This window comes from Primulina tabacum, chromosome 4, assembly GCF_025594145.1.
Source record: "Primulina tabacum isolate GXHZ01 chromosome 4, ASM2559414v2, whole genome shotgun sequence".
NCBI lineage: Eukaryota > Viridiplantae > Streptophyta > Magnoliopsida > Lamiales > Gesneriaceae > Primulina > Primulina tabacum.
The window spans coordinates 8,052,893-8,067,698 of NC_134553.1; the positions used below are offsets into that span (position 1 = coordinate 8,052,893).

General features: G+C 35.9%; 2 protein-coding genes across 2 annotated transcripts; one reads left to right on the plus strand and one right to left on the minus strand.

Annotated features, from left to right (window-relative positions):
• Positions 1-401: 401 nt before the first annotated feature.
• LOC142542957 (uncharacterized) lies at positions 402-9,489 on the plus strand. The gene is made up of 5 exons (XM_075649893.1): positions 402-802; positions 1,622-1,752; positions 7,820-7,942; positions 8,135-8,262; positions 9,171-9,489. The coding sequence occupies exons 1-5, from the start codon at positions 586-588 to the stop codon at positions 9,460-9,462; spliced, it is 891 nt and encodes a 296-aa protein (XP_075506008.1). The 5' UTR covers positions 402-585; the 3' UTR covers positions 9,463-9,489.
• A 585-nt stretch (positions 9,490-10,074) lies between these two features.
• On the minus strand, positions 10,075-13,950 carry LOC142542956 (protein CYCLOPS-like). Its single transcript, XM_075649892.1, has 11 exons — positions 13,467-13,950; positions 13,253-13,308; positions 13,007-13,138; positions 12,714-12,762; positions 12,582-12,634; positions 11,781-12,463; positions 11,641-11,684; positions 11,410-11,455; positions 11,273-11,321; positions 11,069-11,197; positions 10,075-10,816 (listed from the first exon to the last, which is right to left on the minus strand). Exons 1-11 carry the CDS (start codon positions 13,656-13,658, stop codon positions 10,693-10,695), a joined length of 1,557 nt encoding a protein of 518 aa, XP_075506007.1. The 5' UTR covers positions 13,659-13,950; the 3' UTR covers positions 10,075-10,692.
• Positions 13,951-14,806: the final 856 nt, after the last annotated feature.

Sequence of the window (14,806 nt, forward strand, 5' to 3'; positions counted from 1 at the left end):
AAATAGGAATTTTTTTAGGTGAAGTCGAAAAATAATGATGTACATGACACCACCTTAACCATTTATAAAATTAGTAAATCAATCAAAATATTCCAAAATAAAAATTAGTGAACTAAAAACAAAAGTTTAACGAGTTAAAGTTTTATGAGTAGGTCTCTTGTGAGACAGTCTCACGAATCTTTATCTGTGAGACGGGTCAATTCTATCAATATTCACAATAAAAAGTAATACTCTTAGCATAAAAAGTAATACTTTTTCATAGATGATATAAATAAGAGATTCGTCTTACAAAATATGATCTCTGAGATCGTCTAACATAATCTAAGTGGACATTTGTTTTGTTGAAGGAATGAGTGGACAATTTTGAGAATAATAAATATTACTTTTTATTACACTCGTTGACGGGCGACGGGTTTGACCCGCACCTACCAACCTACACGGTGAATACACAACGGTAAATAAATAGAGCGAAGTTCATTTTGGCGTCCACAAAGACCCCCGATCACCGGATGAAATCGCCGGTGACGGTGAATTTCACCGCCGGATTCACTACAACCCACCCATAATTTATCTTAGAAAATCCCCATGGATTCTCATGAAATGGAGGAGGAGCGGAGGAAAAAGGAAAACGCTAACGCCAGTGTTCATCGCATAATCTTGCGTTCCTGTTTTGCTCTTGCGTTTTCGTTCTTAATCTTTCTGTTAATCTTGTTTATCATACTGTATCTAGCGGTTCTGATTGGAAATCTATCGATCTGGTGCCCGATCTCCGTCTCCTCCCAGTGTAGAATACTGTCCAGCAGTAAGTATCTGCATTTCAAAAAATTCAGCCTATTATATTTATTTATTTATCATTGAATTTATGTAGAAAGTTTCAAAGGATTGAAATGTCAGTGGATTATGATGGGGCGTGTTAAGGGAAAATCATTGTCTTCACCAGGCATTTGCATATAAAAAGATAAAGATTGAGTCTGCTTGCTTGACGGACCTGAGTAGAACAACTGATTGGATGGTGTCGGTTAGAAAATTTAGGGATACTACACAATACATATTGGAAGGATGAGTTAGGTCCCTGGAGTCATCTGCTGCTGTTAAGTCCGAAGCATCGTGATACTTTGAAGGGCTTTTGCAGCTGGTTGATTTGTGTCTCATGTAAAACTTTATCTAGTCGGCTATCATTAACCAGATTTGCTTTCGAAAGGGGGAGTTCCTACTGGGAGGTAGTCTTTGGCTCAGCCACCATTATCTGGGCATTAAATGCAAACCAGTTTACTTGTCGTAGATATTCAGAGTTTCTACTTGGTACCTGATTTTAGAAAATTTTGCTGATACGATGAGATGCTTCGATACATAATATATTCGACGATGCTTGTATGATCTCCTCTTGCATTATCTGTAATTAATATGTCGTGTCATGCAAGGTTCTTTGTCAAAAGCAATATCATCAGCTTGTTTGCATTTGAACTTCCTCCTTGCCACTCGAGATTTAACTGTTTTTCTAGTCACTTGGTGAAAAAAACCCTTGAGTATCATTTTAAAGTGAAAGACTGACTTGTTTCATGGTGAGGGAGAACACAGTGAATGAAGGCCCCACTCTTATCACTGAATTGCATCTTTTCAGGTGTTGATCTGAGGTCAACAAAGGTCTGTGAATTAGGATTATTAAATTACAAAGCCAAGCACGTGTTCTACCCGTTTGAGAAAAAAAGATATCGATGCCATTATGATTACTATTGGGCATCTATTTTTAAGGTAATTTTTATCCCTTCTTGCATAATGTAATGGTTTATCACCTGTCGAAGTGTTAACTTTTTACTACAACTAGTACGTAGATGGATTCTAAGAAGAGTCCATTAATTTTGTTAACATTCTACAATTGATCATAAATTGAGTGTGAACGGAATGTGTTTTTTTGTAAAAGATATGCTCAATGATGAGTTGTTTTCTGGTAAATTTGCTTAGTGTCTTGACTGCGAAATGTGTATGTTTTGTAAGAAATATAACAAACTCGAAGGATTGCCGTGCAACTAGTTTTAGTTTAAATTATAGGAAATAGTTTTATTTCATAATTAATAGTGATAGAAATTGTTGAATTTGTGATATATTTCTGAATTTTGGTATGTCAAGTGTGTGCCCCCGAATCGTAATTCGATCATTACCTTTTACATGAGTGGGCCCCCGAATCATAATGGTATCATAAACTTATACTTATAGTAGCAGAAGCGTGTACAATCCTTTCATTTACAAAAGATAATAAAAATATGAATTCAACATAAAAGTCACGGTCTTGCTAATCCAACTTTTTCATTATCAATTTCCATCATATTCGGAGTCTTGTAATCCTGTATGTGGAATTTACAATAAATAGAAAGAAAATATAGGATAAGTCGTTGGGGACTTCTTAGTGAGAGAATAAAATTGGGATTATATATTTATAACAAGTCAAACGAACATTTAATAGTGTAGTATCGATATGAGATGATATGTATCAGTAGCAGCGTATCATTATAAAAATATCTTATCAATTGTATTGTTTGGAAAGAAGAAATATTTGGAACATGCGTTGCATTCCTCTTTCTTAATCATAGTGATAGTCTTTACAAGAATATATAACAAGCTATTAGGATAAACTAATCTAATCGTAATAATTTAAAATTCAAGTGTAGATAGTTAAGTTCTTGTCACTAAACTAAACTAATGATAAGATTAAGATAAGATTCGTCTTTTTTTCAGACACCCCCTTAAACTGGGTCATATGGGTCGATCATGCCTAGCTTGAAACACAAATCTTCAAAGTTAGGACGAAATAGATCCTTTGTCAAAATATCTACCACTTGCAATTTAGTAGGGATGTAACTGAGATTGATGGTCTTATTCTCAACCTTCTCGCTAATAAATGACGATCCATCTCAACATGTTTTGTTCGATCATGGTGGACTGGGTTTTTGGATATGCTAATTGCTGCTTGATTATCACAAAACAGTTCAACTAGACACCTTTCTTCCATCTTTAGTTCACTTAACAGTCTTCTGATCCACATTCTCGTAGATTCCGTGGGCTAATGCTTGAAATTCTGCTTTTGCACTACCGCGAGCAACTACAGGTTGCTTCTTGCTTCGCCATGTTACTAGGTTTCCCCATACAAAAGTACAATATTCTGATGTGAAACATCTATCATGTAGGAGATTCTGCCCAATCAACGTCACTATAAACTTTGATTCCTCGAGCCGTCGTTTTTAGGAATATTAAACCTTCACCAGAGAGCCCTTTTAGATATCTCAACACCCTATATGTTGCATCCATGTGTTCCTCAGTTGGGCTATTCGTGAACTGACTGATGACGCTCACCACAAATCCAATATATGGTCATGTATGTGCCAGATATATAAGTTTTCCCACAAGCCTTTGATATCTTCCTCTGTCATTGGATGACAATCTTTTTTCAAATTAATCTTGATATTTGGGTCCATTGGAGTATCCACGGGTTTGCATCCTAGCATGCCTGTTTCTTTCAAATGATCAGTAACTGATGTATGGGTTTGATGCACGGGCAATGGGCGAATGGAAGCATCCATCTTGAGAATATACAATCCTGCAAAAACATTAGCAATGCCAAGCTTGCTCCCCGATTCCAAATCTTGAAAGACACGAGAATAAAAAAAGAACTTAGTCATGCAGTCGAGATCGTGATTGAGCTTACTCACTGAAAGCAGATTGCATATGAGTTTGGGCACAAATAAGGCTGACTGTAAGCAAATATCTTTCGCTGGCTTCCAGTCTGGGGCTTCCCATGAATATTCCAGCACATTTCTAGTGTATGCGTGCTTATGACATTAAGGACACCACGGGCGACCCTTGTGGAATTGACCAGAGGTGGTCGATTGTTGTGTAGGACGCATACCACCAGGGTCTGCATCATGGGAAGAAAAGTTGTGATGGGCAGCCAAAGCAGATGCATCAGCGGATGAAGCTGGAAATGACGGGCCCAACATAATTTTACGGCGACTCTCCTCATGGCGTACATCCGAGATGACTCTTCTGAGGCTCGGCAAGGGTTTGGATCCCAGAATCCGGCTGCGGACATCATCGGGAGAGGAGCTGAGGCATGATAAGAACTTTAACATACGCCTTGTTTCAACAATCTCAAGGTAGCGACACCCATTGTCAGCACACACTCACTCAAAGGTCTCGAACAGATCAAGTTGTTGCCATAGTCGGGTAATAGAATTGAAGTAATCTGTAACAGAAGACTCCCCTTGACTCAGTTATTGGAGACTGCATTCTATGGCAAATAATTCAGAGGTGTTGTCTCGTGAAAAATAGGTTCCCGAGCAGCATCCTAGATCTCTTTGGCAGTGCGATAGAGGAAGAAGTTTTCGCCGATCACCGTTGTCATGGAGTTAATCAACCAAGACATGACCACATAGTTTTCCTAATTCCAGGCCCTAAACTGAGGGTCGTCTGCTGCCGGCCAAATTGTTTTTCCGAAGAAAAATTCATCATTCCCTCTTCCACATATAAACGTGAAAACCGATTGTGACCACTGGAGGAAGTTCCGGCCATTCAAGTTGTGACAAATTATAGGGACAGACAGAAAATCATTAGCAGACGAGATGGTGTGTTTGGATTTGGGAGGCATGGCCATCTCGTATTTTGTCATGTGAGATGGAGGCTAACTGGTACCATGTAGTTTGGAAAGAAGAAAAATTGGGAACATTTGTTGCATTCCTCTTTCTTAATCATGATGATAGTCTTTACAAGAATATTTAACAAGCTATTTAGATAAACTAATCTAATCCTGATAATTTAAAATACAAGTGTAGATAAATAAGTTCCTATCACTAAATTAAACTAAACTAATGATAAGATTCGTCCCTTCTCCCACATAGTGAAATTCATTGACTGTTCAGGACTGTGAACTGAATATCGTGGGCTAAGGAGGTGGCTCCCACCAACATTCGGTGTAACATTTTTCTTCACGTACTCAAGTATGATCCGTACAATAGATCATTTATGAGCTAAATCGAAGTCACGTTGTTCAGATTAACTATATACCAGGTTTTTACCCATTGTTCATTGGACTCACATTTCCGGGCCGAAGCCGTGTTGTCCAATGGACTAGCAATCCGGTACATAAGCTATTTTTCAAGCTCAAGTCATTCAATCAGTAATAGCTGATCGGTAACCAGTCAATAACCAATAAATCAAGATATTCAAATATGCAGAAGAATATGATCAATAAATTGTGACATGCACAACATGATGCAATATATGAATAAATAAAAAAATTTATTAATTTACTATAATTTTCAGGTCAAATGCCAAACTACAGTATGAAAACCTCGCTATAGAGAAAACCTCACATTCGATAACTTATTATTTCATACGGTTGATGAGCTTAAGCCAAGATAATTTCCTATAAATAATTTGAGTAATTTTACACTAACCTGATAGTAGGTGTTTGGATCTTTAAAAATAATTTTTATGCAAAACTTGTACCGGGTAGTTTCGGTTAACACTTTAAAATTTTATAACAATTAAATACATGTTCAAAAATAATCAAACTTTCTAGAAATGCCTAAAATTAGTGCAGAATCGTTCGGAAGTCAGAAAATTTATGAAACTCGTCGGCGCGTGCCTTGTCAGAGCTTCCACGCGCGGCCGAAATTTTTACAAGAGATGCATCTTGTCATTTACTACAACTTTCATTTGAACAATTTTCAAAACTCGGAATTGATCAATATCAGATTTTTAAAAACTAGAATGATTGTCGAAAACAATAATTTCCGGCGACTGTCAGGATGATCGGCCGGCACATTAGTGAAATATAAAACATTTTGAACAACTTTTGTTTTAAAACCGAAAGGAAATTCGTTCAAGAAGAATGGGTAATCGAGATGTGGCTGGCTACCTGAAACACAAGTTTCTGGAATTTTCTAGAAACTGTTCTTCGTGATTCTTGATTTACTGGGCAAAATCGGTTGATGATATTGTTACACCTCCTATACATTTTCATTTCTAGGTGAAAGAGAAGTGTTGTATAAAAAATTTGGAATTTTTTGATATGGTTTGCTATTTTTTCACTCAATTTTCCTTATTTCTAGTTATTTTTGCTCTATTCCTCACTCCACCATTTTTCCTATTCTAGCAACCTTGGATCTCGAAATTGTGCTAGAAAATGAGAGAAATGGGTCCTTAGTGGTTAGAGGCCTTAGATATTTGACACTTGGTTTTGGCCAAATAGCCAATTGTCAACTTTTACAATTTATAATAAAATATATGTAGGTGTCATGGCACGTGTTAAAGTCTCATCTTAACAAATGTGAAGCTAAATTCTCATATAAATAAAAATCTTATATATTTTATTTGTTTATTATATTGATATTTTATTATATATTATTGAAATGCTCTTATTTATATTTTCTTATATTCACATATTTTATTTATTCTTAATTTTTATTTAAGTTATATTATTTTAGAACATATTTTATAATTGTAGATGTTCAAGTTATTAACTTTTACTTGTAGGAGAATACAGTTCATTTCTTTGATTTATTATTTGGAATTATTTTTATTTATTTCATAACAAACATTTTAGAAATCAATTAGATCAATGTGGATGCAAAATATTTATACATATAAACTCTTTTGTTAGACTATATAATTTTATTTATTATTAGTATTATTATTACTATCCATTTATTAAATTTTGATTAAACACCTTAAAATTTTTGGGGTGTACATCAAGTCTCTATCTTAAAGTACGTTATGATCTCATCAAATTCCAAGGACTGTGCAACAGTAGCCCGCTCTAAATTATACAAAGTATATATTATGAAATTAGTTACAAAATTATTATCTCCCCATGTTGCATGGATACGGGTATGAGTATCGTATCGAATACGATATGGATACGGCGGCACGACACATTTTAAAAATATAAGACACGATACGATTAGGATACGATGATTATTAAAAAAATATATAAATATTATATATATATTTATATAAATATATTGTAGATATATATATGTGTATATAATGTACAACTTCATAGGAGTTATTTAAGAAGACAATACCAAAATTTTTTTGCTGAAACCTATCCAGAAACATATTCCTCTGTGTCCATGGTGTATCATAGTCTTATCCAAGACGTATCCTACTGGTCAAACCTACAAAAAGTCAACGACATAGATTTTGTCGTATTTAACACGCGTATCGACGTGTCGTATCCGTATCCGTGTCCGATACTTCAGAAAAAAATTAAGAGTATGCGTACTAATAGGTATCTCCAATTAGCTCTCACTTCTACAGCTGTTTTTATGCTTGACTTGATTTCCGATGAACAAACTGCAACGAGCCAATCACCTCAAAAACAAATATCCATCTTTTTTCATTTACTCATACAGAATTTATACGCTAAAATTCCTCTTTTTCTTGCAATATATATAGCTTCTATTCTATGTTCTGCAGTAGCTTTCTTGTTGACCTAACGAATTGGTGATATGAAAACTGTTCTATCCTTCTCACTAAGAATTTGAAATTTTCGTTTTCTTTATTTTTTTTCACTTTTTTATGTTTTGACTCGGGACTTGTTTTCCTATTGGATTCAAATGCTGAACATGTGCATGCAGTGAGTTAAACAAACTTTGTCATGATGTCAAATTAGATGTGTACTAAAGATTATGGAAAATATTTATTATTGGTGTATAAGAATGACTGAAAATCCGATGAGTCGTTTTTTTCCGTATTTCCAAAACACCAGATTTTATTTTATCAATTTTTTTTATTACACATTATTTTGTGTTTCTGTTTGTAGGTAGAATATGTAGATCATTCAGGCCAGGCAAGATTTGCATTTGCTGAGGCCCCGAATGTAGCCCTCCCATCCAACTGTAGACCCAATTTTGGTGCTGCATGGTTGACAAAAGATAAATTTAAGGTTCATATTTACAAAGCAACCTTGATCATTATGGCGTTATATTGTCATCTAAATTATTGAGTTTTCCGCTTTGGGAGTTTATCTCAAGTGGCTTTTAAAAATCCGAAGGCTCATCATAGCTTAGTATATTTATTGTGAATATTGTCTTGCATGTGTTTAATGCATTCATACTGACTGATTCGCTTGTTTCAGGTTAATGAAACTTATCAATGCTGGTATACACTGGGGATTTCTAAAGTGAGCATGAATCACAAAGGTTTATTTGACTGCCAGGCCCAAGATCCATCTACTGTTGAGATGCTTAAACGCTATTCCATGTTGTAAGTAACAGGAAACTATTTCTTTCTTATGTTTAATGTTAATTCGCGTTTAGAGGAAGAATCTTAAAGTACTTGGTCAGTATTCTGGATAAATCTATTTCTTTCAATGTCACCGCAACATAAATCTTAACTGTCTGGAAGATCGATTTTCGTTAGTGTGAAAAAGGCAATGATTAAAGTACTTGGTCAATATTCTGTATAAAGCTATTGATGATAATCAATATATGCATTATAAATTGATCTGGTTGCATCAACCAGGGCAATTTGACTAAACCTTTATTAGTGTTGTAAAAGACTCTTTAAAGTTGGAAAGTCCAGTGGAAAAAAATATAGGAGATATACCAAACAGATATGGCCAAAAAAATATAGGAGATATGCCAAAAGGATACGACTAAGTTCAAAAGTAATAATGTAAAAAACAATCAACATCAGACCCCGAATCTCGTCAAATTATTTTCGTTTGAGCAGTTCCTAATTTTAAACATGGGCATCAGTTCTCTTTAATTTCATGAATGTTTGCACTTTGCGTTGAGGAATTAAGTTTGATCTTGATTGGATTTGCATTCCATCTAACGTCAAAATGGTCAATTGTTTTCTTTTAGTCCAGTTTTTTGGTTAGGCACTATGAATGGTTTTTCTGTTGAGTGGTTTAGAATTCTTTATTCTCATAAAGTTTATGTGTAAACTGGTGATTATAGGTTCTGAATTCGAGTTTGTCTAGTTTACTTTCTTTTTCAAAAAATGTTCATACAAATCCTTTATTCCTCTATTAATTTTTCTTCTCTTTAATGTTTTTTGGTTCATGTTAATGATGAAATGGAAATTTATTTGTCGATAACTCCACTATATGGCTTTTCAATTTTCTGCTTTTGCTTTATTATGTATTTATGATGCTCTTGTCATTTTAGGTTTATAAGGATGTCAAAGCCCTGGTTTTCCAATGGGGCATCGTCAATAAGATGGTGGAGATGGGACATGATTGCTGGACTCATTGCTGGCTTGGCAACTTCTTTTTTATCCATTACCTTGGCTGCACTTCTGCGACAGTTTATCTCTATCATCTACCGTGTCTGTTTGTCTAGGATATCCCTTCCATGCCCAAGTATCGTTCTACTTAAACGAGCTTGTTTATTTTTAGTGTATTTCTCCTTTATGAGTTGGGTCACTTTTCAGTATGTAAAAAGACTTGGCCTTTCTTAGTTATATAGCAGTTCACATCAGGAGACACTCACAAGTGGATCCAATAGCATGGGGAAGGGGGTGCAAGGAGCCCCCCACCCCCCAACGAAAAATATACCCGAAGAAAATGTTGAATTGCCCACCTTCTCCTCTCACCTCCACCAAGTACATTTTATTCTTGGGGTCAATTTGTGGAGTTGCTCCTCTTCCAGTAGTGCAATCTCTACAACTGCCAGAAATCCGATGAAATAATGTAACACTTTTGCATCAGTAAAATTCTATTTATATACCTAGATCGAGTTAGTTAGCATTAACTAACAAGGACCATTGTAAATATATAGCAGCTGTGTTGTGCAATATACTTTAGTTCTGAAAATTTCAAGTAGATAAAGTTACTTAGGACTATTCTAAGCAATTGTATGATTCTTCTGCGGTGCAATGACAAACTTAGTTGTGACAGCTTTTAAGGATTTCCATTGAACAAGAGTTCTTGAACATCCAAAATATGGGTTATTTTTTTGCGTGACCATTTTATGTTGTAGGAATTTGTAAGATTGTAAAATTTTGCAAGTCATTCTTCTGGTTTTGGTATGCTTCTTCTTTGTTGATATGATTCAATCAAATATCAACTTTTGTTTAATGAATCTGTTATTCTTTGGACAGTTTTATTGAACTTAAATTCTGTTTGACATAATATTGGACAAGCAGGGGCCCTGAATTTACAGGAAATTGATGTCATGTTATATTTGAATTTTAAAATGCGTACCACTTGGCAGAAAATGAAAGTGATGCTAGTTTTATGCAGGCCATGAACCTTCCGAATTCCTCCCCTTTGTTTGGGTGCAGGACCGGCAACCAGGAGCAAACTTACCTCAATTAGTGTTTAAGATGGCTCAGGTGTTGACTGTTAAAGGAATTGCTGAAATCAAAATTACTTTGGCATGAAACTAAAAGCATGTTCTAGATAAGTTTGGTAGCATTGAGACTTTCAATTTCAAATAGAGCGCAGTGGATGTGTGAAATCCATGTTGTGAATTCCAACTACCTTGAAGTTAGTGCTTGACAAGTAGTTGCCCCTATCTATTCCTGATTTTTAGTGTTGCAGCGATCAGAAAATAAATTAATAGCATGCAGACCATGTAGTATGTAGAAACTCTTTATTAATTGTTATGTTTTAGAAATACATGTGTTGTATGCTCCGGTTATAGTCTTACAGAAAGGTTGGTGAAAAATACTAAATAGAAAGAAGCCTCACATCTTCCCTGTTTCTGCAATTATCCTCTCAATTTCTTCAAGAAGTCTCTCCTTCTCTTCACCCAAGTCCTTATTCTGTTTATGTAGTTCTTCAATCTGCTTTGTCTGCTCGGAATCCTTTCTGAAATTCGTTAAGATTGTAATTTCTCAGAAAAGATCGGTATTATTTTCTGAAAATGCATTCTCTTGAGGCGCAACAAGGAAATTTTAAACTTGACAGCTTGTCCACCCCTGATATGACTCGCCTGGGGTTTGTTTAAAATTCTTTATATAGACTTCTGGGGATCAGTTCAAAATGGCATGCGAGGGTGGACATAAAATTGTAGGTAAAGAAGTATATTGGAAGCATTCAGTATGTCTGTTGTTAGCTTACCTATTCATGAAAGCCAAGTTAAGTTTAAGTGAACGCACTTCCTTCTCAAGATTTTCACATCTCTTTAAAATCGATTGCATATCTGAAGGAATTGGTGGTGTTGAACTTCTTTCCTTTGCTTCCGCCATCCTTTATTTCTCAGAAAAATCAGTACGAAATGCAATGCATCATCAAGAAACTTAAAGTAGTACAGAGAATACGTACTTTCGTGAACGATCGATTCTACGCTTTTTTGTAGGATCTCCTTTCTCAACTGCACAAAATAAACTACTTGGTAAACTTATATCATAGGTCCAACAAATGGATTTGAAGATTTGTGTTTTAAGAGAGTCGTATTTGACCTGAACATGATGAGTTCACAGAGCCATATCGAATCAGCCCTCGTTTCTGTTTATGATATAGAGTGCAACTATTAAGGTTGGAGTTGGCAGTAAACACAGCAAGATCTTTAGTTTACGCTGGAAACTAGCAAATCTAGAAGAAAATCTTCATTCACAGGGGTGGTTCTATCAGGGGGAGGGGGCTGTGTCTCCGACTGGTTTCTTGGGTCGGTTGAGAGACTTACGACGTACCTTTTGGCTGTCTTTCGAGTTATCATATGTGCATTCTCTGAAATCTGGAATAAGTTAAAAACAAAATTGTGTTAGTATGACATCCTTTTCCTTAGAACACCACACACGGCAGAGTTACTTCCATTCTGTAAAGATAGTACCTTTAGTTCTTGAACTGTTTTCTGGACTCCTTCCATTTCCCATTTGAGACCTAGAGCTCTCACAAAGACTAGGACCCTGAGCTGAAACACAAGGATCTTCACAGATCTCGAAACCATTTGAGATCACTGGGGCAGCAGCCGAGGATTCACTTTGGGATGGCTCCCGAGATACTGTTCTCATCTGGGTCGGGTTCACTGGATCCATGATACCTTCCAACAATGACTCTTCAATCATTTTTAGGACTCCAGCTTCCCTGACTCCAATTGTGGATACATTTTGAAAATTTCCATGATTTTCACATCCAAAAACCCCTCGCTCCTGATTTAAGCCTGTGTTTGCCAAGATTTCAGTTCTGTAATAGCCAAAAGAACTGCCATATGCAGCTTCTTTTTCGATCTGGTTACTGAGTTTCTTACGTTCTAGTGTACCCTTCAGCATGCTCACGACAGAGGAGATTTGATCAATGTTCCCTATTTGTTGATCGTGGAACGTAGACGACGATGAATGAGATGGAGACATGAACGGGCTGTGTTGGTTTTGAGTCTGGCTTGTAGGTACGATATTGAACTCATTTGCTTCTGTTGTCTCTTGCTTGAAATTGTTAGCACCATTTCCAGATACACTGTGCGTTGCCTCCATACCTATATGTGTATGTGAATTCTGCATAGCAGCATATCTCCTCCTTCAAGAAATTGCGTATAATTCTTCGATGTAAATCAATGAAATTTCGAACGTAATACATTTACTAGAACGAAGATGCTGCGGAAATGTAACTTATCCGATAATTAGCAAGTGCGTACCTCAACTCAGAGGACCTGCTCCTGGTCACGGGTTGAGAACTGTGAAACCAGGCCTGCAATTAAGTTTACCAAATTGCTTCGTTTTAAATGTTTTATTTGATAACATACTTTCTTTTGAAGAAATCTTAGTACCTTTGCCAAGAATAGATTACTACCCTGCAAGCCATTTTCAGCTCCAGGCCTGTGGAAGTAGATGCAACAGTTACCTTGATAGTAAATGGAACCATTCAAGAATGAGAAATATGGGTCTAGCATATTCAAGCAGGGTCGATCAGGCTTAGGCAGTCGCCCCGCCACGATTGTTCTGTGAAAATTTTTAAATTTCATAAACAAGATTGCTTGCAAAATGAGACAAGATTCCCACTTCTTGGACTAAATTCTTGGATTTGTTTGTGTTCCAGAAGTAGCGTCGACGCAGTAAAAACCTGGTTGGATGCAAATCATTAGGCAAGTTATCAGCAACAGAAGTGGTTTGTGTAACTCGAGAGTTATCTTCTGCCTTTTTCTGACCTATGCCCCCAATTTGATTAGTCACACACCCTAGCTCAGTCGATATCCTGCAATTTTACATTATCAAATGCATCAAGACGAACCCAATCTCCCCCTTCGATTTCATATACAAATTTCAATAAGCACAAGTTTCGGCCGAATGTTGTCCCTCCCCTACTAACCTTCTGGATGCTTGCCGAGGACGATGCCCTGCATTTGTTGGATGACTCCCATTGTTCTGGTAAACGAACGTGCTTCTCTTTAGACACAACTATATATACCTAATTCTCAACTTAAATGATCATGTTCTGGAAAATCTAAGAATTTTAAACATGATTCTGATTCGAGAAACTAATGCAAAATTTCAACATAAGAAGATTATGCGTCATCACTTGCCTCTCCATTACTGAGCCAGCTTTTGAAGAGTTCTTCGCTGTCTGTTCGGAAACTCTGTGTGAGATTCTTGAATCCCAGCATCTCCATTGTTGGAGCTGGCATCCCAACAGAACTCTCCATCATCGACTTTATGAACATTTCTTCGCTCGTGTTTCGATGGAACTCTGTATAGCTTCTTCCCCCCATCTCCATCAATTTTTTCGTGCTAACTTCAAATTTTCCAAGAAACGACCTTACAAATCAGACAGCAAGAAAACTATCACAGTTTCTGTTTCTTGCCGGCCTTCATGTATGTATAAGTTTCTACCTCAAAACCAATATATAAAATGATCCCACCTGATCCGTCAAAACAACACAAAATCTTTTGACCAATGGCAAATGCGAACTCTGTCAAAGCAAGAAGCTTGGAACTATAAAACTTCTCATAAACTATGCATCTTACTTGCTTGAAGAATTATTTTTTTATCTATATTTATTATTTCACTTTCGTCATAATTTTTCTTTTTTTTTTAACAAACATATGGTGAGCTCATTCAGAATTTTATATGTTTGATTCTTGGAATCAAGGAGCATATTCCTGTTCAAGATTCCGGTCATCCATATTTGTCATTTAGTTTGTGAAATATACTGGGAAACTTGATCTTCCATTGTAGTCTTTGTGAAATGAGTCAACTCAAGTCAGAACTCAAAAAAGTTTTCGACCCGAACTCGAACTTAGGTAACATTGTTGAACGCTCACTTAAGCTCAAGCTGGGTTGCGACGAGAAATTAGACGAATTATAATTATAAGATAATCGTGCATACGATAAATTTAATAGATATTTTTTTAGATACTTGTATATAAGAAATGTCATTTAATATAGGTAGTATTAGCAAAAATAACGATAAAATGCTCATAATTAAACTACTCCAGCAACTTTTAAATGATTAAGTGATAAGTATGAAAACGAAGCTCAACGGATATGAGTTGAACTGTGCGTAGTATCCATCACCACCTCCCATTTTGAGAGTGGAGATGTCACTCGACCAAAAGGTCAGTGGCTAAATCAGTCAAGTTTTGAAGCAATGTATTTAAGAAAAAAGATACAACCAATATCATCATGTGTTTTGGTTTCGTAACTATTCATTTGGTTTTTGGTCTTTTTTTTACGGAATTTTGATATGACGTCATATATGTCAGCATTTCTTGATATAACATCAACATTTTTAGTAGTCATGTTAGCATTTTATGGTGACGTGCCAGCTTTTCGAGAAAAATATCAAAAGTCAAAACATAACCTAACTTGTAGAAAAAAACTAACTTTCAATAATTATTAAATCAAAACACAAAATAGGCAAAC

Excerpts from the sequence above, each read along its gene's own strand:
- LOC142542957 (XM_075649893.1), top strand. The coding sequence starts at position 586 with ATGGATTCTCATGAAATGGAGGAGGAGCGGAGGAAAAAGGAAAACGCT. Across the intron at positions 1,753-7,819 it reads ATTGGGCATCTATTTTTAAG|GTAGAATATGTAGATCATTC; the intron begins GTAATTTTTATC and ends TTCTGTTTGTAG. Across the intron at positions 8,263-9,170 it reads CTTAAACGCTATTCCATGTT|GTTTATAAGGATGTCAAAGC; the intron begins GTAAGTAACAGG and ends TTGTCATTTTAG.
- LOC142542956 (XM_075649892.1), bottom strand. The coding sequence starts at position 13,658 with ATGGAGATGGGGGGAAGAAGCTATACAGAGTTCCATCGAAACACGAGC. Across the intron at positions 13,139-13,252 it reads CCTCGGCAAGCATCCAGAAG|GATATCGACTGAGCTAGGGT; the intron begins GTTAGTAGGGGA and ends GTAAAATTGCAG. Across the intron at positions 12,464-12,581 it reads AGCAGGTCCTCTGAGTTGAG|GAGGAGATATGCTGCTATGC; the intron begins GTACGCACTTGC and ends AATTTCTTGAAG.